The sequence below is a fragment of the Diabrotica virgifera genome, chromosome 2 (genome assembly GCF_917563875.1).
Source record: "Diabrotica virgifera virgifera chromosome 2, PGI_DIABVI_V3a".
Lineage (NCBI taxonomy): Eukaryota > Metazoa > Arthropoda > Insecta > Coleoptera > Chrysomelidae > Diabrotica > Diabrotica virgifera.
In genome coordinates this window covers 260,966,716-260,989,928 of record NC_065444.1, presented here as the reverse complement: position 1 = coordinate 260,989,928, position 23,213 = coordinate 260,966,716, and the positions used below count along the sequence as shown (strand labels likewise).

Sequence of the window (23,213 nt, the reverse complement as noted above, 5' to 3'; positions counted from 1 at the left end):
AAAATAAGCGAGTTACGCTCAAAATAAAGTTGGCCCTCTTTTTTTTTTATAAAAAAATCATGAAAATCTCCCCGTGTTTAGCTCCCCAAATGAAATTAATCGCTACCGCTTTACAAACAATGAAACAATTTACTTACTTATCTATTTTTTATATGATCTGTCAGTCTCACCGGTTTAAAGTGCTTATTTTTGAAAGGGTTATAGTTGAAAAAGCTTGAACGGATCACTAATCACGAGTGTATGCAAATTTTAAACAGCCATATCTTAACCAATTTTTGTCTTACTGAAAAACAAAATGAAACTAGCATATTTATAATAGCAAGACCTACTTTTTTCTGCTCTGTAAGATTTTTCATCACTAATACTTTTAAGTTATTTTGAAAAAAGGAAATTTAAAAAAAAATTAGATTTTTTTTACTATAAAACGAAATTTTTTCAAAACGAACCACTTCCAAAAAAATCAAACTTACAGATCACATAAACAATACACATACAGTTAAAATAAATGGTAAAGCGGTAACGATTAATTTTATTTAGGGTGCTAAATAGAGGGATGCTTTTACGATTTTTTTTACCAAAAAAGGGACAAACTTTTTTTTTCAGTGTAACTCGTTTATTTTTGATGATAGAAACTTTTGTAAAAAACAAAAAATATAAAGATGATTTAGATACTTTAAAAATGTTAATAAGCTTTTCCCAAAAAGTGCTTAATTTTTCGGTGATTTCGCGTTGAGTTATTTGATTTGGAATTAGACGAATAAGAACGTATTTTTCATGAGCTACAACTTTGCTTTTACTCAATTTATAGACCTAGACACCATTTTTTTCGTTTTTTTATAAGCTTCACTTTTTCTAAGAATATTTTTTTCGATAAAATATTTACTTTTTGAGTTATTTGCGAAGAACAGTCAGAAAACGTAGTTTTTTTTGTCGAAAAATCAACATTTTCAATCGCGAATAACTCTAAAAGTATTGACTTACATAAAAAACTTTATAGAAGAACAGTTGCTTATAATCCGTCAATTTATCGATTTCCGGGCTTATTTTAAACAGGCGTTTTTCACCCCCCGAGAAGGAGTGACTGTCACCTCCCAAGTAAAAGCAACCAACGGCACAAATTCAACTTTGAAGTGGAGTGTAAGTCAGTGGCGGCTCGTGATTTTTACAATAGGGGAGGCTATACCTAACTGTAAAATATCTAGACAAATTTGCACTAGCAAAATGCAAAAAAATGCGCCAAAAAATGTAATTTAAGGCCCCATCTTTTGACCATTTTTTATTTACATTTCATAATATCATCCTAATTCATAATTTCCTGATATCATCATTTTAAAAATAGTTAGTCTAATAGTAAAAGTTTAATACCAAAGTTTGTGTCGTTTATTTGTTAACAATTCCATCTATTTGTAAATAGATACCTATGCATATCAAAATAAATACAGATTTGAAGTTTTGCAGTCTATATACATAATTCACAAGTGGATTTTTTGTAGCTCCGGAAGTACGAGGTGGTGAGATTTGTGATTTTCGGGTTAAGCTTTTTGAATTTTTTGATGAGTTTTGGTGTGGATTTCGATTCGGTCAGAGGCGTGCTTTCAGATTTTTTAAGGGGTACGAGTTTTACTTAGGGGAGGGGGGTGCGATTGTCAAAGGCGAAAAAATTTCGTTGGGTTTTAAAGCTAAGGGTTAGGAATAAATGTCACTTTTGACCCGGGGATACTACATCGAACAAGGGCGTCCCAAAAAAATCGCAAACTTGCGGGTTGAAGGAAAAAATTGAAAAAAAGGGCAAAAAAGTTGAAAAAAAATTTCAGATGGACGTAAATCGGGTGGTTTTAAAAGAAGAATGTTGTGCTTTTGAACTTAAGCTTTCTAAATCTCTTGCAATTTTCTCGTGCAAAGTTTATCCCTTCCAGGGGCGTACTTTCTTTTTTTTTAAGGGGAGCGAGTTTATCATAGCGGTGAGGGGTGGGTTGGTCGAAAGCGATAAAGTTTTAGCGCGTTTTGACGCTAAGCGTTAGGAATAATTGTGATTTTCGACTGGAACCGCTAGCTCGAACAGGGGCGGCACAAAAATTTCGCAAAGGGGAAATTTGAAGAAATGGCCAAAAATGACAAACTCACCCCTCGAAGTACCCGGAGTTTTTATATGTTTGCAAAATTTCCGAAATGGCCAAAATATTTCGCAGTTTTTACATGCAAAGCAACCATAAACCGCGATCCAACCCCTAGAGTAAGGGTGGGGGATGCTACCAAAAAGGGATCAACTTTTTAACTTCGCGGCCCAGTAGCGTACTTAAGCCGTAACATAGTGAGTCGCGTGAGGCATCAAAATTTGCGCATCGACGAGACGAAAATCATAGGTTTTTCGAAATTTTCAATTTTAGATAAAAAATGTCGAAAAAAATTAAAAAGTAAAAAAAAAATGAAAAAAACAGAAAAACTGACATAGCTCAGTCCCTACGGCTTCGATTTTGACCAAACTTTTACCGTTGTAAGTGGTTTGATGTAGCGGATTAGAAAAACTAAGTTTGAATCAGAGGCGTATCCATGGGAAGCAAAAAGGGGGCAAAAATAGGGATATTTTCAACAAAACCAAAACATAAGGTTTGTGCTTTTGGACTTACGATTTTTGAATTTTTTGCGAATTTTTCGTGTCAATTTTAACCCTGTCAGTAGCGTGATTTCGAATTTTTTAAGGGGTACAAGTTTTGCATAGGGCTGAAATATTAAAAAGAAACACAAAATGAGGTTTTTGTTTTTGGGCATAAGCTTTTTGAATTTTTTGCGATTTTTCAGTGCCGATTCCAATCCTATCAGGGGCGTACTTTCGTATTTTTTAAGGGTTGTGAGTTTTGTATAGGTGTTTAAAGGGCAATATGAAGTTTGTGCTTCTGGACTTAAGCTTTTTCGATTTTTTGAGAATTGCTAATGCCGATTTCATCCCTGTCATGGGCGCACATTCGTATTTTTTAAGGGGTGCGAGTTTTGTATAGGTATGAGAGTGGCAATATAAGGTCTGTACTTTTGATGTTAGCTGTTTAAATTTTTTGCGATTTTTGTTTGCCGATTTCAACTCTGTCAGGGGCGTACTTTCGTATTTTTTAAGGGGTGCGAGTTTTGAATAGGCGTGGGGGGCAATATGAGGTTTGTGCTTTTGGATATAAGCTTTTTAAATTTTTTAAGAATTTTTGTGCCGATTTCAACCCTGTCAGGAGCGTACTTTCGTATTTTTTATGGGGAGCGAGTTTTGTATAGGTGTTTAAGGGGCAATATGAAGTTTGTGCTTCTGGACTTAAGCTTTTTGGATTTTTTGAGAATTGCTAATGCCGATTTCATCCCTGTCATGGGCGTACATTCGTATTTTTTAAGGGGTGCGAGTTTTGTATAGGTATGAGAGTGGCAATATAAGGTTTGTACTTTTGATGTTAGCTGTTTAAATTTTTTGTGATTTCTTTTTGCCGATTTCAACTCTGTCAGGGGCGTACTTTCGTATTTTTTAAGGGGTGCGAGTTTTTAATAGGCGTGGGGGCAATATGAATATGTGCTTTTGGATATAAGCTTTTTAAATTTTTTGAGAATTTTTGTGCCGATTTCAACCCTGTCAGGAGCGTACTTTCGTATTTTTTATGGGGAGCGAGTTTTGTATAGGTGTGGGAGGGCAATATGAGGCTAAGCTCTTGGACTTAAGCTTTTTGAATTTTTGGCGATTTGTTTTTGTTCCGATTTTAAACCTGGGCGTGGTTTTTAATTTTTTAAGGGGTGCGAGTTTTGTATAAGTGTGGGGGTGGCAATATGACATTTGTACTTTTGGAATAAGATTTTTAAATTTATTGCTATTATTTTGTGCCGATTTTAACCATGTCAGGGGCGCAAATTAGTATTTTTTAAGGGGTGCGAGTTTTGTATAGGTGTGGGAGGGTAATATGAGATTTGAGCTTTTGGACCTAAGTTTTTGAATTTTTTGCAATTTGTTTCCCTATACCTAAATACAGGGTGTTTTGATTTATTTCGGTTTTTATAAAAATGTAATTTTAACTCGGAGTAACGGATCCAGAAATACAACCGGAAGTGCTGTTTAAAGTAGCCAAAATAGTACAGGCGACATATTATTCGACGCGCCTAAAAGGTAACTTTTAAAGTCACAGAAATAGTATAAGCGATATATTATTCGACGTTCTTTAGCAAGATGAGGACAAATGTATACTGTTGGTTTTTAAATCATTTCTGGTTAAAAAGTTCTAGCCGAAAATGCAATATTTTGGTATAGTAGAGTATATTACATGCATTTAAAACTGCCTACTCTCTATCTCTATACAGGGTGAGGCAGATAAAGGGCGTATTAGAAATATCTCGAGAACTCAAGGTAAGAAAATTATGAAAATTGGAATACAGGGGTTTTTGAGGTGTGAACTATTTAATGAAAATATTTTGGTCACTTTGCTACTTCCGGTTATACCGGAAGTTGGTTGTAACTTCGTTTTTTTTAATGGGACACGCTGTACATTTTTACATTTTGGATTCTATTTGATTTCTTCTTTCTTAAAATATAAGTTTTTGTAATATTATACAGGGTAGGTTAAAAGATAATTACATTTTTTATTAATTTCGTAGCAAAATTCACACCCTGTAGAATTGTAGTAGTTTGACATAATAAACTCGGTTTATATTCAAATGATTTTTAATATAGTGTATGTCTATGTTAAGAATTATTGGTATAGTTAAATTTTTCCTTTTTTGTATACAGGGTTGGTCGAAATTCAGAATGCGTGTTTTCTGAGTTTTCTTAAATGGAACACCCTGTATTTTAGTATTGCAATGAAATGTTATTTTAGGATACTTTTTAATTTCTTAAGCAATCCCTATACCTAACTGCTTCAATTTGTGAGTTATTGGTGATTCAAGCCAAACATGAATTGCAACACAAAATACCTGAAATTTTATTAGGTTGGCCGTAAAAATATTCAATCACAAATAATTTTTGGAAATAAATACATACTAATCGAGACTGATACTTAAAATTGCCAATAATGGTTGAGCTATCAAAATATCCACGTAGTCAAGATTGTTGGTGCGATTAACAATTAAGCACAAATTGAAGCAGTTGGGTATAGGGAATGCTTAAGAAATTAAAATGTACCATAAAATACCATTTCATTACAGTACTAAAATATAGTGTGTTCCATTTAAGAAAACTCAGAAAATACACATTCCGAGTTTCGACCCACACTGTATACTAAAATTCAAAATTTAGCTATACTAATAATTGGTAACAATAGTAGACCATATTAACAATCATTTGAACATATAAACGGATTTTGATGTAAAACTACTACAATTCTACAGGGTGTGAATTTTGCTACGAAATTAATAAAAGAACGTAATTATCCTTTAATCTACCCTGTATAATATTACAAAACTTTATATTTTAAGAAAGAAAAAATCGAGGAGAATCCTAAAACGTAAAAATATATAGGGTGTCCCATTTAAAAAAACGAATTTACAACTTCCGGTATAACTGGAAGTAGCAAAGAGACCAAAATATTTTCATTAAATAGTTCACACCTCAAAAGCCCTATATTCCAATTTTCATAATTTTCTTTACTTTAGTTCTCGAGATATTTCTAATAGGCCCTTTATCTGCCTCACCCTATATACATAATTCCAACGGGGGCCGTTTTTGTAGCTCCCGTAGTAAGAGGCTTGGAGATTTGTCTTTTTAGGTTAAGCTTTTTAAATTTTTTGATGATTTTTGGTGGGGATTTCGATTCGGTCAGTGGCGTTCTTTCGGATTTTTTAAGGGGTACGAGTTTTGCTTAGAGGTGGGGGTTGCTATTGTCGAAGGCGAAAAAATTTCATTGGGTTTTAAAGCTAAGGATTAGGAATAAGTGTCACTTTTGATCCGGGTATGCTAGCCCGAACAGAGGCGTCACATAAAAATCGCGAACTTGCGGGTTGAAGGAAAAAATTTTAAAAAAGGTCAAAAAAGTTAAAAAAATATTTCTGATGGACGTAAATCGGGTGCTTTTAAAGGGAGAATGTTGTGCTTCTTTTGGACTTAACCATTTTTAATTTTTTGCAATTTTTTAGTGGAATGTTGTGTACTTTCCTTTTTTTTTTAAGAGGAGTGAGTTTTCATTGGGTTGGTGGTGGGGTGGTCGAACGCGGTAAAATTTTAGCGCGTTTTGATGCTAAGCGTTAGGAATAAGTGTGATTTTCGACTGGAACCGGTAGATCGAACATGGGCGGCATAAAAAATTCGCAAAGGGGAAATTTTGATGAAATGGCCAAAAATGAGGATGTCGTCCCTCGTGTACCCAGAGTTTTCGAACTTTTGTAAAATGTCCGCCATAGCCCAGATATTTCCCAGTTCCCATACTTACGAAAACGTCAATTTTTTTTCGTACCCCTACGGTAAGGGTGGGGGTGGCTACCAAAATGGGGTCAACTTTTTGACTTCATGCCCCAGTAGCGACCTTACGGCGAAACGTATCGAATCTCGCGAGACATAAAAACATACGTTTTTTGAAATATTCAATTTTTGATGGAACATGTCAAAAAAAAATATAAAAAAAAAGAAAAACAGAAAAAATGACATAGCTCCGCCCCTATGGCTGCGATTTTGGTCAAACTTTTATTATTGTAAATGGTTTGATGTGGCGGATTCGAAGAACTAAGTTTTAATCAGTGGCGCATCCATGGGGAAAAAGGGGGGAAATGGCGATATTTTCAACAAAACTTCAAAATGAGATGGGTGCTTTTGGACTTAAGATTTTTGAATTTTTTGTGAATTTTTAGTGTTATTTTAATTCTGTCAGTGGCGTGGTTGAGGATTTTTTTAATTTCTTAAAGGTGTGAATTTTGCATAAGCGTGAAATTAAAAAAACACACACACACAAAATGAGATTTGTGCATAGAGAGAACTAGCAATATGAGGTATGTGCTACTGGAATTTATCTTTTAAAAATTTTTAAGAATTTTTTGTGCCGATTACAACCTTGTTATGGACGTACTTTCGTTTTTTAAGAGGTGCGAGTTTTGAATAGATATGGGGATGGTAATATGAGGTTTGTGCTGTTGGACTTAAGCTTTTTGAAATTTTTGCGAATTTTTCGTTCAATTTAAACTCTGTCAGTGGCGTGGTATCGGATTTTTTAAGGGGTGCGGGTTTTGCACAGGCGTGAAAAAAAAAATAAAAAATGAGATTTGTGCTTTTGGAAAAGCTTTTTGAATTTATTGCGATTTTTTCCTGCCCGTTTTAACCCTGTCAGTGGCATAATTTCGGATTTTTCAAGGGGTGCGAGTTTTGTGTAGGTGTGGGAGGGTAATATGAGGTTTGAGCTTTTTGAATTTTTTACAATTTCTCTTTGCCGATTTCGACTCTGTCAGTGGCGTATTTTCGTATTTGTTTAGGAGTGCGAGTTTGTACCGAAAACGTGAGAATTCTGACCTCAAAAATATGGTTTTTGAGTAGTAAATAGAAGTACCTTTTTAAAATCATTAAAATAGTATAAGCGATATATTATTCGACGTGCCTTAGAAAATCATTTCTGGTTGAAAAGTTCTAAACGAAAGTGCCGTAGTATAGTATATTATAGTATATTAGAGTATAGTTTGTAATAAAATTATATTATTACATAGATTTAGTACGGCCTAACTAGTCCATACATAATGAAGCTTCAAATTTTTTAAGATACTCAACTGAATTTTTTTAATTCTAAACGCGGCCTACTGCGAATTCAAAAACACGATAAATTACCGATATTTTGCTTTGAGTTAGATATATCGGAAAAAGTTATTTGAGCAAGTTGTTCCAAATATTATTATAACCCCACATACCAAATTTCATAACAAAATTCGCACTTTTAGATTTTTCATTATTTTTAGTCAGGACCCTAAAATTCGTTGTCCCGAGACGCACCCAACCACCCAACGGAGCTGAGAAGCTACACTGCCTCCCTTGGTATATCTCTGGGCAGCGTGTGATGGCGCCGTAGATGCCACTGTTAGGAGACCGGGTCTCCTTAAACGCCTGCTGCGCTGCACGGAGCATTAGCAACGGAGAAAGCTGAGCTTCTCGGCTCCGTTCGTGCATCTCGGGATAACCCAGGGTCCTGCCTACAATAATATGTAATAAAACTGAGACGCGATCATGCGTTCTAATGCTAATGCTCCGTACGTATGGATAATTAGTGATAATATGGAATTTACACGTTGTATAATAGCGAGAGTAATTGTTGTTTTCGCGATTCATGATAAACAAAACAGTATAGAGTGTGTAAAAAATTTATGGGGAGGCTGAGCCTCCCTTGCCTCCTCTGACGAGCCGCCACTGGTGTAAGTTGAACCTAAATCCAAATTTTCATGCAATTCGGAGTTGCCCCTGAAAAGTACACTCCAAAACGGTCATTTATTGGGCTAAGTGTGATTTCTAAGATGTGTCTTTAAATGACAAATTTGGGAAAACGATTTAGAACAAATTTCACATTGATATGGCTTATCTCCAGTGTGTGTTCTAGTATGTAATTTCAAAGAATTCTTTAAAGAAAACCTCTTAAGACAAATTTCACACTGATAAGGTTTTTCACCAGTGTGCACTGTCAAATGTGATTTCAAAGTACCTGATTGACTAAACTGCTTAAAACAAAATTTACATTGATATGGTTTCTCTTGGGAGTGCACTCTCGTATGTCTTTTTAAATTACATTTTTGAGAAAACGATTTAAAACAAATTTCACACTGAAAAGCTGTTTGTTCTCCAGTGTGATTTCTAACATGTGCCTTTAAATGACAATTTTGGGAAAACGATTTAAAACAAATTTCACATTGATACGGCTTCTCTCCAGTGTGCGTTACTGTATGTCTTTCTAAGTCACACTTTTTAATAAACGACTTTGAACATATTTCACATTGATATGGCTTCTCTCCAGTGTGCGTTACTGTATGTCTTTCTAAATCACACTTTTTAATAAACGACTTTGAACATATTTCACATTGATATGGCTTATCTGCAGTGTGCGTTATCGTATGTGTTTTTAAATTACGTTTTTCAGAAAACGATTTAAAACAAATTTCACACTGATACGACGTTTGTTTTTCAGTGTGATTTCTAACATGTGCCTTTAAATGACCATTTTGGGAAAACGATTTAAAACAAATTTCACATTGATATGGCTTATCCCCAGTGTGCGTGAACGTATGTCTTTTTAAACTACATTTTTCAGAAAAGAACTTAAAACAGAGTTCACATTGATAAGATTTTTTCGAACCCGTATTTTCCTCGTTACGACATGGATGTTCAAATGTTTTGATTGTTTCCGTATTTTTCTCCAGACATCCTAAAATAAAAAAGCAAAGTTTTAATTGCTTTATTATCAATTTAACAGTTCTAGAATGGTACAATTAATAAACTAAATAGGTGTGTGTTTGTGTTTTATTGGCATTAGTTTTCACAACCAACTGAACCAACTGACCAGTCAATTTCATAATGATTTTAGATTATTTGTGGCAAGTTAGTTTATCACTAGCTCAGGATGGAACAGAACAACTTAGAACGGGATCGTATAGCATTCACAAGAAATAATACGAGGAAAATATCAATACCATATATAAAAGGACTAGCCGAGAAACTTAAAACAATAGGAAATAAATTCAACATTTCAACAACATTCAAAACAACAAACACGTTGAGATCTATTCAATCTAAAATTAAACCTAACAGTGAACAAGAAAGAACAAAGAATTGTATTTATAAAATACCTTGTGAATGCGAACAATTTTATTTAGGTGAAACATCAAGACCATTAAACGTTAGAATAAGTGAATATCAGTCTTATATTAAAAATAGAAAATTTGATCGATCTCAAATATAACATGCATGGGATAATGAACATAGAGTTCAGTGGAGAGATTCAAGTATAGTCCTGAAAGAAACAGATAGTAAAAAGAGAAAAATTAAAGAAGCAGCTTTAATTATCCTAAATGAAACCAATTGTGTCGCAAATTCCTCGGTAGAATGCAGTAGGATGTGGTTACCCATACTAAAAGAGGAAGTCAATAGAAAGAAAATACCACGATTAGTAAGTCAATAACATATCGAGTTAGTACATATTTTATATTTTAGTATTATATATTATATATATATATATATATATATATATATATATATATATATATTATGTATTAAGGTCAGAATTTGGTATTAGTTTCGAGAGTAAACTAAAGTAAGACCTAATACGATGTCGGGATAGTAACGAGGTTTTTTCTTTTCCCTCGTAATTTACTATGGAATCTCTAACGCGAGAATTTTACTGTCACCATTGCATGTGGTTGTCTTTTTAAAGACAGATCACATGTTATGATTTTTTTGTGACGGATATTCTTGAGTTGGGGTTGATTTCATGTAATCAAATGAACTACCTTTCAGTAAAGTCGTCCCAGGAATGCAACTCATAAATATTGGCAATATAATTTTTAAAGTCTTCTACTTTAAAATGTATAATATATGTCTGAATTGCCGATATAAATAAGTCAGATTAAATAAATTATTAGAAGAATTTTTTTACTAAGCAACAACATTTTTGTTTAATTCATTCAAAATCATTGATCAAAAATCATCTTTTTAATAAAATTGTGGCTTATTTCCCATCAAAACTAGTTAATTGCAAAAATGCCACAAGAAAATAGCTTCAGAACAACACTAGCTCAGGGGGCTAATATATAGTGTGTGTTAAGTTAATGTCTGGTTACTTAGTAAAGCCGACTTCATTGTCTTTACAGAGAGACATTTATTGCATCCGAACGTCGGCGGTCTCTTAAGGCGGGTTCTCACTTGTCAGTTTCGCTGACGCAGTCTGACTGATTCATTAATAATGATCAATAAAAAGCTACGTTTGTATTCACACGTTTCATGTTTTGCTACATTCAGTACGCAGTTAATCCAAACATCTTATATGGTGGTAATGAAAATATTTTCATAAATTCTCTTTTTTCTTCTATGAATGCACTTCTCTTCTCTTCTAAGGTCTTTATATTTTTGTTGTTTTTCTCGGGTTCTTCTTTGCTGCATCTGTTTATATGCATCGTTCTTTCTCCTTGTGATGTCCTCACACTCAGCATCGAACCAGTCATTGCGTGATGGTGGTTTTTCTGGCCCTAGAATATTATTTGCTGCGTCTTTAATATTGCTTTTACACATTTCCCATTGTTCGCTGATTGTTAGATCCTCATTAATTATGCAGTTAGTTTCGATATAGTTTTGAAACCTTTCTACCGTTTGTGGATTTTTGAGGAGTTCAATATTAAGGCTCGTTGTTTTGGTACTTCTCTCTTTCTTCGCTTTTGAGATTCTAGCTCAAATTCTTGTTCCAACTAGAAAGTGATCTGAATCAATATTGGCGCCTCGATAGGTCCGGACATCCATCAAGTTTGAGAAGTGTCTAGCATCTATGATCACATGATCAATTTGGTTGTTCATTAATCCATCGGGCGAGGTTTAAGTTCCCATATGTATTTTTTTGTATAGAAAACATGTGCTTCCTACGAATGTGTGCTCATGTTCTTTGCGGCTGCGAAGGTGACTGCTCGGTGTCCATTCGAATTGGTATTATTATGGAGATTATATTTACCGATGTGCAGTAGATATATTTCTTCCCTTCTGATTTTTCCTCCATAAATATTTATTTATTTATACTGCACATTTACAGCAATGATGCCAATTATAAATGCACAGTTGGTCAATACAAGGTAATAAGAACATACAATAATTTATACAATACAATAAAATAAATACATGTTAAAACAATAAATAAGGGTATCACAGTTTATGTAGCATAGTACTCTTTCTCATATTATATAGGCCAAGGTCTTCACTCACGATAAAATCGTTCATTGCCATTAAGCAGTTTGCCATGGGGGAGTTTGCATATTCTGGAGTTATTTTAAATAAAGTGTGTCTACAGTCTACATCTAAGTCTTTGGTCTGGTACATTAAAATTTATAAATGAAAGAATCGTAGGAGAATCTATGATTTGATAAACTATATTAAATATGAAAATGATTTGGGCATTTCTACGTCTTTCGCTCAATAACACAGTGTCAAAAAGCATTCTCTGCAAGTTATAGGAAACCTTAAAAGGATAAATCCTAAATTTCCTCAGATATAAAGACCTCAAAAATTTCTTCTGAATCCTCTCTATCATATCACCATGTGATATGGTGGAGAGTTGGAGGGACTCCACATGGTACAACAATATTCGAGTTTTGACCTCACATATGCATTAAAAAGCTTAATTGTAGTGTCACAATAAAATTCTTTACTGGATCTTAGGATAAAGCCTAACTGTCTATAGCAATCATTAGTTAGTTTGAGAATGTGCTCATTAAAGGAGAAGTTGCTAGTGAATAACACCCCTAGATCTCTGATTTTTGTTAACCTTTCAAGTTTTACTTCGTTAATAAAATAATCTGTTCTTATGATTTCTCGCTTTCTAGAAAAAGTCAATAGTTTACATTTTGACTCATTTAAGTTCAAATCATTATTTTTACAGAATGTGGATATACCTCGAATATCTTGTAAATTAATACAGTCATGTTCGTTTTGTATTATAAGAAATAATTTTAAATCGTCTGCAAATAGAAGGAACTTGGCAAATTTTATATAATCGGTGATGTCATTTATGAACATAACAAAAAGTAAAGGCCCAAGGATGGAACCTTGCGGTACACCTGACCTGGTTATAAAACTGTCTGAGTAGCAGTTCCCAAATTTGACTACATTAGTATGGTTGGTAAGGTAAGATTCAAAAAATTTTATAAGCTTGTCAGAAAGTGCATATGACCTCAGTTTTTTTAATAGTACTGAATGATTTACTCTATCAAAGGCTTTTGCTAAATCAGTAAAGATAACATCAACTTAAAAATTATTTATGGATGAAGCAATATAGTGACTGAAAATGCACAGATTTGTTTGAGTTGATTTTTTGTTTATGAAACCATGTTGTTCTTCCATTAAAGTTTTTGAAACATGAGTATAAAGTCTATTGTACATAATTTTTTCCAAGATTTTTGAAACAGAAGGCAATACTGTTATAGGACGATGATTTGATATTAAACTCGTATTTCCAGATTTGTGGATAGGAGTTATTCTACCTGCCATAAGCGCATCCGGAAACGTGCTTGTCTCTAAACATTTATTAAATACCATTTGTAGGGGATGTAACAGAACTTCTGAATATGCCTTAAACAGGTAAGAAGGAATCCCATCCACACCTATAGCTGCACTACTTTTTAAAGACTTAATTGCAATATTGATTTCTTCTAGAGTTATACAATCAACACATAATTGTTCAAGTCCATATTCCTTGTAGGAGTCTGTTATTATTAAATTAGTGTTAGAATGTATAGATTCAAAATAATGTGCAAACGCATTTGCTATATCACTTTCAGATTCGTAACATTCATCTTCATGTTTATATTTATATGCAAGTGTTAAATTTGATCTTTTCCCTTTTAGGTATTGCCAAAACTCTTTAGGACTATTATTTATATTACCTTCAATATTTTGAATATATTCTCTATAACATTTTTTAATAAGTTTTTTAACATCTTTCCTAACTTCATAAAACTTTTGTAAATATGTGTTATCTTTTTGTTTTCTTAAAAAATTTATTTTTTAATTTAATTTTTTAAATTAATTCTTTTGAATACCAAAAAGGATATTTCGTTGATTGGTTTACCTTCTTAAGTGGAATACATTGATCTAGTATATGATAAAGAGTATTATAAAATTGATTGACACATATTTCTGGATTATTTGAATTTGAATTGATACATTCTTGCCAATTAGTGTTGAATATCTGATAATGCAGTTGAATATAGTTACCTTTTTTGAAATTATATGTTGGTGGTGGTGCAAAGTTTGTGTCATTTACAATAGTTTGATTTGGCGTTTTGAAACTAATGTCAATTTCTAAAGGAGGTTGATAACGATCAATATTCACAAGTGATGTATCTGACTTGATAACATTTGTTTCAGTTAAATTTGTTAAAACTAAATCTAATGTAGAATTCAGATGATTTTTAACATTATTAATTGAGTATAAATCATATTCATTGATTAGTGATTCAATAATTTTACCTTTGGGTGTTGCATTTAAGAAATCAAAAGTAATAAATAAAATAAATTTCGACCAAGAGTCAGGATTCTGTTAACTGAGATACGATAGTATCAAGTGGCGCCGCTAGGAGGAGCTTCTCCAACAATGCGTCTCAGAATACTTTAACAACACTTGGTCATTTTGTACTCTATACCGAGTAAGGCATGAAAAAGAAAAAGAAAATAATCGTTTTCGTTTTGATTCAATTCGAGTCTCTTGCCATCCTCTGACACAGTGTTTCTGGGTCTCTACCCTTTATCAAAGAGAGACTGGTCTGTATTTCTTCTTTGCAGCAATGAGAACACCTCCACCTCTTTGGGCCCCTGCTAGTTCGTATTTTTTATCATTTCGAAATAAAACGTATCTATCATCCAGTAGCTCTTGGTCATATATAGAATTCTTAAGCCACGTTCCCGTGAGACAAATAATATCAAAATTATTTGACAAAACATTTTCATGTAAAATTTGAGTTTTTGATCGTAGTCCTCGAACGTTTTGATAAAAAATATTTACAGTTTTATTTGATATGATTTCAGAGTTAATGAAGTCATTTCCTACTTCGTCGTTTGATTCATCAAAAAATGTTCTGATCTCTGTTCGGGCGTTTTAGCAAAGTTAAATCTACGAAAAATTACCCCGGGTGGCCAGTAATTTTCATTACTCATCTTGGTGTACAATTGGAAGGGTGCACCAATTTTGAATGATGAATATTTCCCAACATTATTCAATTTTTCTACAGTGAATGTAAAACCTTTATTATCGTCCTCCAGCCATTTCTGCCACATTTCTGATGTTGCATCTTTATTTCGGATTTTGCCAATATAAAACCAAGCGGTTTTAGGAGTTGCTACCCCTGCCAGGAGTCCATTTGACCTATCTGTTTGAGCTGTACTGACTTTTGTTGTTCGATTTTTCCCTCTTTTACGAACATCTGACCAATTTTCTTCATTATTTGTTTGAATAATCGAATTATTATTTTCAGCACCAACGTACAAATGTTCTATATTTCCATTTGAATTCAGGTTTATTGTTGTGCATCCATCTTGTTTATTTTGTTGGCCTTGAACTGCATTTAACAATTCTTCGTTTTCTTTTAATTTTTCAAATACATTTTCTGTTAATGGTTGGTTTACAAGTGCGGTTGTTTTCGAGGTTGATGTTTCGTCTTGCGCAGTTTGAATATGTTTGGATTGCAGACTGAGGCTGGTCTTGCCGTTTTTATCGTTGTTGTCTATGATTTTTCTATAATTTTTTTGGGATTTCGTATTTGAATTCTCGTTCACTTCACTTTTATGTTTTTCATTTTCCATATACCTAATTTTATTCAACAATAACTGATTATTTATTTGTAGTATATTGTTTTTATCTTGGACTTCAACAACAAGTTGTTTCAAATACCTGTTTTCGGTCTCTAATGAGTCTTTTTGTAGCTTAAACACTTCGACTTTCAGCACAGACGAGCCATTGCAGCACTTCACTTTATTTTCACTTATTACTTCTAAATTACTTAGTCTTTTTAAACAACTTTTGTGAAATACTCCATAACAGTTGATGCAAACGCTCACTGCCAGATCTTTTGTTATACAACACTTCATTTTTGAACTAATATCAGGTAGACCATCTTTCGGTGTTTGTTCATCTCCCGCCATCTTGAAACTCACCATGTCACCTTTTTGCGTTCAGATCACTGATTACTATTTTAATGTCACTTCTGGGACAACTGTCACATGCTCTTTCTAATTCATCATAGAATTCGTCTTCCTTGTCCTCTGTTGGGGCATGTACATTAATAAGACTAATATTAAAAAACTTGCCCCTGATCATTAAGCAGCTCATTCGTGGATTAATCGGCTTAAAATCTATAACCAAATGCTTGACTTTATTATTGACTATAAAGGCTGTCCCAAATTCATGTCTAGTTATATGGAAACTATAGTATAATATATTGTAGTTTGTTTCTTGGATTATGCCATGACCTGTCCATCGTACTGTACATATGTATTATACATAAGAAATACATGTTAGGCTTATCAGTGCTTTTCAATTATCTGTGCCACCTGCAGTCCCGAGGAACATGTATAATCAGGGTCCTACTGTATTGGCATTTACAATTCATAGGTTAAGTTATATTAGTGATTTTTTGTATTTTTTGCTTTATTCCTTTAATTTTTAGGTTTTTAGTCTGTTTTTGTATAAAAAATACACATTGTTTTTAGAACTGTATCAGTATAATATTTATGGATTAATGTCGAAGGCAGACATAAAGATATATTTAGTGATTTTTCTAGTGGCATTATTGGCTGTGAATCTGTCTTTACTTCTCCTGATTTAAGAACAGAGTATAGTATTATAATAACATAATATTTATGGATTATCCTCAAAGAGCAACATGATCAACCAAAAAAGAAGATGAATCTAGTGACATTCATGGGTGCGAATGTGAAAACAGGGAATAGCCACGCCACCAATGATCCAAGGAATACTTTTGCTTGACATGAAGGCTATTCCAACAAGAGGGTTTGACTGTAATTGAAACCTACATAATAGAAATATTGCCTCCTACAAAATGTATAATATACGAAACGATCTAATAAACACATAAAAAGACATACCATTCTCAATTTGTACTAGTTCAGCCTTATCCTCCTCTTCCTCCAATTTAATATCACCAACAGAAATGTCCATGTTTAATTGGTTTGAAGAGCAACCATTAACAAAAAAGTTTTTTGTATCCTTGTTAAACGAATCCGCCACATATTGGTCCTCTTCCTCTTTAATCTCAGTTTTAACAGAAGAGTGAAAAGAAACATTGGGGAAGTCCATAACTTCTGTTTTCATCTCGCATCCTTCTACCGGAAAAATATCTTGTTCTTGTTTTACTTCCATTGTATTAACTTAAAGATTGTTTATTGTTTGCTTTGATTTTGTTAACTGTTTGTTCTGTTTCACTAATGTTATTTTACTTTGACATTTTTTTAACTATGTATTTACATTTTTACCACTTTTTTTTGTTTTGACATCTGACATCCTTCATGTGTGGAAGAGATTCGATTGAAATGTAAAATCGATTACTTTTAGCTCATACAGAGGTGGCTTTGGCTCATATTCACTCCGTGAATGTAAAAATAGGCCATTTCACTCTGTATACCCCGAACGTACCCAGAGGGAGAATGCTGCGCATTACAAAGTTGGGACTTTCAAGTAAAGTCGACTTTACATTACATGATTTATCATGGGAGTTCTCATATGATTTGGTCATGGAGTGAAATTTACATGTTTACACTGTGTAAATTGTCATATGATTTTGTTATAAGCATTGTGTTTTATCATAAGCATTGTCATGTGACTCGTCATGGGCCAAATCATATGATAAATCACGTGATAAATCATGTGTAAAGGCCGCGTCTCACCAACAAATAATTTGATCAAACAGTTTGAGCAAACTTGACGTACTTGAGGAAGTACGTCAAAGTGACGTCACAATTGCAGTTTTTTTGAAATTCTAAAAATCTGTGCTCTCACTATCAGTCTAGTTTGATCAAATTTTTTGTATTGAGTTGTCTAACTTGTTTGTACTTTATTTAAAATTAAAATTTTTCATTATTATCCACAATGAAGACTCAGGATGTGACGTCACTAACTGTCACTTTCAGTTTGCTCAAATTATTTGATGGTGGGACGCGGTCTTAAAGTCGATGACTTAAGGTCGAATATTTCCCTCCAAAAACGTAATGCGCAGGCGATCTCCCTCTTGGTATGTTCAGGGCATGCTCCACGAATAAGTCTATTATGTATTACCCCAGTATATATATCAAACAGTAATGAAACTCTGCAAACTCATTACGAGTAACAACAAAAGAAGTAGAAGAAGTATGTAAGTCTTTAAAAAATATCAAAGCACCAGGACCAGGGAACATACCAGCTGAACTAATAAAATATGGCACAACAAAATTATATGAAAACCTGGCTAAACTCTTTCAAAGATGCATCAACGGAGCGGAACTCCCAGAAGAATGGAAGACATCATGGATATCCACCATACATAAAAAAGGCAGACGGGATCAATGTGACAACTACAGAGGCATCGCTGTAACGAACTCGATCAGCCGAATATACGGAAAACTGATTAAAAATAAAATCGAAAACGAATATAAAGATATAGAAGCTGAAGAACAGGCAGGATTCAGGGCAGGGAGATCAACGGTTGACCATCTGTTTTGTATTACACAGATTATTGAGAAGAAACTGGCCGTCAACCAGGAGGTGCATCTGTTATATGTGGACTTAAGAAAAGCGTATGATAGCATCCCACAAAACAAACTATGGGAAGCATTAGAGAAAACCAATATAAGCGCAAATTTAATAACAGCGACGAAACAATTGTATACCAAAACTGCAGCAAGGATGAAAGTTGGAAGCAGGCTATCGAGAGGATTCCAAATTAGCAAAGGCCTAAAACAAGGGTGCTGCCTTTCACCGACATTATTTAAGATCTACCTCGAGCAAACTCTAAAACTTTGGAAACGCAAATGCAAAAACATGGGATTACCGATCAACAACAATACAATATACACTTTGTCATTTGCAGACGACCAACTTGTACTAGCGCAAGACTACGATGATATAGAATATATGACAAGGAAATTAATAGAGGAGTACAAAAAAGGCGGTTTGGAAATAAACATAAAGAAGACCGAATATATGTGTATCGGTGGGACACAGCAGGACCTTACACTGGGGAATGGCGAAATTATTAAACATTGCGACGCATATAAATACCTGGGTATGACCATCACACAAGAAGGAAACGTAGACCGGACGATAGAAGAAAGAAACAACCAGGGAAGAAAAGCAATTACTCTTCTCAATAGCATCCTGTGGGACCAGTCAATATCAAACAACAACAAACATAGAATATACAATACAATTGTTAAGAGTATAATCACTTACAGCAGTGAAGTATGGCAAATAAAAGAAAGATACAAGAGAAAACTTGAAGCAACAGAAATGGATTTCTGGAGGCGCTCAGCAGGAAAATCAAGATTAGAAAGGGTAACCAACAACAGAATTAGGGAAATAATGAATGTGAAACACACAATAGTAGATGACATTAGTACCAAACAGCTTAGATGGTATGGACACGTACAAAGAATGTCCGAAGAACGACTCCCGAAACAAATCCTAACGTGGACCCCTCATGGTAGACGAAAAAGAGGAAGACCCCGCCTTAGTTGGAGAGAAGGCATAAATCGAGAAATGAGAGAAAGAGAATTGGATGAAGCCCTTTGGATGGACCGAAGTGAATGGCGACTAGGCATCGGAAGACGTAGGAGAACGTTTTAAAACCGAGATATATATATATATATATATATATATATATATATATATATATATATATATATATATATATATATATATATATATGAGTTAGTTAGAAGCAACCTACCTTGCTCGTTTCGGTACGAAACCGATCTGTGCCTCTACTTTGAGGCCACGAGATGTCACCTGGTATTTATTGAAAAAAATTCTGAGAGCTTGGCTGATGAGCTGTAGACAGCGAAAACGTTCCCAAGATGGCAGCACAGACGAAGGTAGAATATTTATTTCCCGTATAATATTTTACATATTATTTTCATACTTTTTAAAAAGTAGAAAGTTGCGATTATTTCCTGCTTGTTTGACGCCGTAGGTATTTTTCAATAAATACCAGGTGACATCTCGTGGCCTCAAAGTAGAGGCACAGATCGGTTTCGTACCGAAACGAGCAAGGTAGGTTGCTTCTAACTAACTCAGATTGCGCTAGTCCCATAAGGACTGCATGGCTGTCTTACGGCCTCGGGTATACGGAGGAAATATTCTACATCTTCGTCTGTTCTGAGAGCTTGGCTGATGAGCTGTAGACAGCGAAAACGTTCCCAAGATGGCAGCACAGACGAAGGTAGAATATTTATTTCCCGTATAATATTTTATATATATATATATATATATATATATATATATATATATATATATATGATTATTAATATGTAGTGACTGTTAATAATACAAAATGAATAATTTTGGGGAATGCAGTCAATGTGTTTTGGGCTGATTAGAAGAGAAACACTTTGAACTTTTGTCGAGCTTTCGGACAATTTATTTCCTTTATCAAGACAATCTAAAAATACAAATGTTTAATTTTAGATGAAAACTAGAAAAATAACAACTTACTGCTCGTGGTTTACAAAATAACTAACATACTTATAAAAAACATAAAAACTCTATCTAATTTTCTATCTATTTTATAAAATTTCACTAAATAGTATCAAAAGAAAAATATTTATAACATTCTAAATCAACGTTTTTTTTTTTACATTACGATCAGTTTTTTTTTTTTTTTTTTTTTTTTTTTTTTTTACTAATAATTATAACTTCAAATTTGCTTACATCTTTATATCATTATTTTATACACTGATAACTAACTTCTTTCCCAATCTATCGAGTTATTAAAGTAGTCTAACTACATTTGATTAATGTCCTTTTGACATATTTCAAAATTAATTTACGTTTACAATTTATATTTTTTAGATAGAGTTTTTATGTTTTTTATAAGTATGTTAGTTATTTTGTAAACCACGAGCAGTAAGTTGTTATTTTTCTAGTTTTCATCTAAAATTAAACATTTGTATTTTTAGATTGTCTTGATAAAGGAAATAAATTGTCCGAAAGCTCGACAAAAGTTCAAAGTGTTTCTCTTCTAATCAGCCCAAAACACATTGACTGCATTCCCCAAAATTATTCATTTTATATATATATATATATATATATATATATATATATATATATATATATATATATATATATATATATATATATATATATATGAAACTCTGCGACCTTGAAGAAGTCACGCAGTTTTTCTGCGCTGACAACTCCAAATGAATAGTCGCAGAACTCACTGCGCTTCTGCATACTTTCGATGCGACTTTCAATCTTGAAGACCTACAGTTTTTTACGACAAGAATGAAATGACGTCACACCATAGGCGAGCTGCACTCCATGGAAGCGGGGGATTCAAGCATATAATGTTTGTGAATTTTTTTTAAACTATGGTAAAATTATTTTATTTTTAAATTAAATAAACATAAACAGCACAATCCAAAGAATGTTCCAAAAAAACATCAAAGCTCGTCATTGGATCATGTGAAACAAAAAATTCAAAAAGATTTTATTTGCTATGAGTTTCTCGAGGTAACGCTGTCGAGTTTTTTAGTTTTACCCATTTTGAGTTTATGCTGGTATCACTCAGAAGTCATAATAACAAAATTTTTTTTGTAAAAATAATGACAATCAACATAATATTTATTTATTTAATTAGTTATTTTAAGAAACAACTTCATATCGTTACCTCATGAAATATTTAACGAAAATCCATGAAAAATTTAAACTGGATCGGTTATGTAGTTTTTGAGTTTTACAATGTCCACCGCCTTTGAAGAATGAAGTTTTGAGAAAAACGCGTTTAAAGTTTTGACAACTTTTATTTTCAATTTCTTTTTGTCTGTCAAATCGTAAAATGATGTACACCGGAATATATTTTTGAACCGCTGAGTAATTTACAAATGAGAAGGGGAGTAGCTGTTGAATGTTTCTCTAAAAGGATATTATACATAAGGTGGGTTAGAACAAATTTCACACTGAAAACATTTTTTTCCGGTGTGTATCCTCATGCCTTTTCAAATGACTTTTTGAGTTAAACGACTTTTCACATATTTCACATTGAAAACGTTTTTCGCCACTATGTATAGTTTTATGTCTTTTTAAATTACTTGCACTGGGAAACGACTTGAAACAAACTTCACACTGATATGGTTTTTCCCCTGTGTGCATCCTCATATGTCTTTTCAAATAATTTATGTTGTAAAACGATTTAAAGCATATATCACATTTGCATGGTTTTTCTCCTGTGTGTATCATGACGTGTTTATTCAATTCACATGTTGTGCAAAAAGACTTAAGGCATATCTCACATTGGTAAGATTTGATTCCAATGTGTATACTCACTTTATGCAGTTTTAAAGAGCTTGCTTGAGAAAATGATCTATGGCAAATTTCACATTCATGAGGTTTTTCTCCAGTATGTATTCTCATGTGTGTTTCCAAATACGTTGTCATGGAAAAAGCCTTGGAACAAACTTCACACTGATATGGTTTCTCTCCAGTATGCTTTCTCATGTGTAATATTAAACCACTTTTTTGGGAATACGACACCAAACAAATTTCACACTGATAAGGTTTTTCACCAGTATGCACTCTCATATGCATTTTCAAAACACTTGGATGGGAAAACGGCTTCGAACAAAATTCACATTGATATTGTTTTACTCCAGTGTGAACAGACATGTGGTATTTCAAACCAGCTTTTTGGGAATAAGATTTCGAACAAATTTTACATTGATGTGGTTTTTCTACACTGTGAGAAACCATATGGTTTTTCAAAAAAGCGTTTTTGGAAAAGGACTTGAAGCAAATCTCACATGAAAAAGGTCTTTCTCTAGTGTGGACTCTAATATGATTTTTAAAATCACCATTTTGCGAAAAAGACTTTAAGCAAATTTCACAATTAAAAATTTTTTCTTCAGTGTGGGGATTCATATGGTGCTCTTCATTACATGGAAGTTCAGGTAATGCTTCAGTTATTTCCGATATATTATTTTCCTGAAAACCTAAAACGAAAATTAATGTAAAAAATGTGTTGCACATAAAATACTTGCATTCGAAAAATAATGGAAAACAATAATAAACGAAGCCATGAGCTTTCAAGGTCTGGAGAGCTCATACATATAGGTCTATAGAGCGTTTACTTTCTAATTAGATATACCACATTGAAGGAAGCGTTATAATCGGCAACATTGCTTATTATACCACTATAGTCATGATACTATAAATAACGAGATAGTATCTTCCCGTAGCTCAAATACGTCCGAGTTATCGCATGATGACGTAACTGTAGACCGGAAGTTGAATTTGAATTCTTGTTAAAGTTAAATGGGATTTATATGGAGTCTGTGATGAAAT

The 23,213-nt window shown here is 33.3% G+C and overlaps 1 protein-coding gene across 5 annotated transcripts in view; it reads right to left on the bottom strand.

Annotated features, from left to right (window-relative positions):
- The window catches only part of LOC126880596 (zinc finger protein OZF-like), a 139,415-nt gene that overhangs the window by 49,314 nt on the left and 66,888 nt on the right, over nt 1-23,213 (bottom strand). Inside the window, exons 1-2 of one of the 5 annotated variants that reach the window (XM_050644569.1) lie at nt 16,769-17,225; nt 7,221-9,338 (exon numbers count right to left, since the gene is read on the bottom strand). The exons of 1 other annotated variant lie outside the window; for it this stretch is intronic. In XM_050644569.1, the coding sequence (XP_050500526.1) occupies nt 8,419-9,338; nt 16,769-17,042 (1,194 nt within the window). In that variant the 5' untranslated portion in view covers nt 17,043-17,225 and the 3' untranslated portion in view covers nt 7,221-8,418. Of the gene's footprint in view, nt 1-7,220; nt 9,339-16,768; nt 17,227-21,594; nt 22,862-23,213 lie in introns of those variants that run through there. 3 more of the 5 variants (XM_050644565.1, XM_050644568.1, XM_050644567.1) reach the window with 3 other exon arrangements.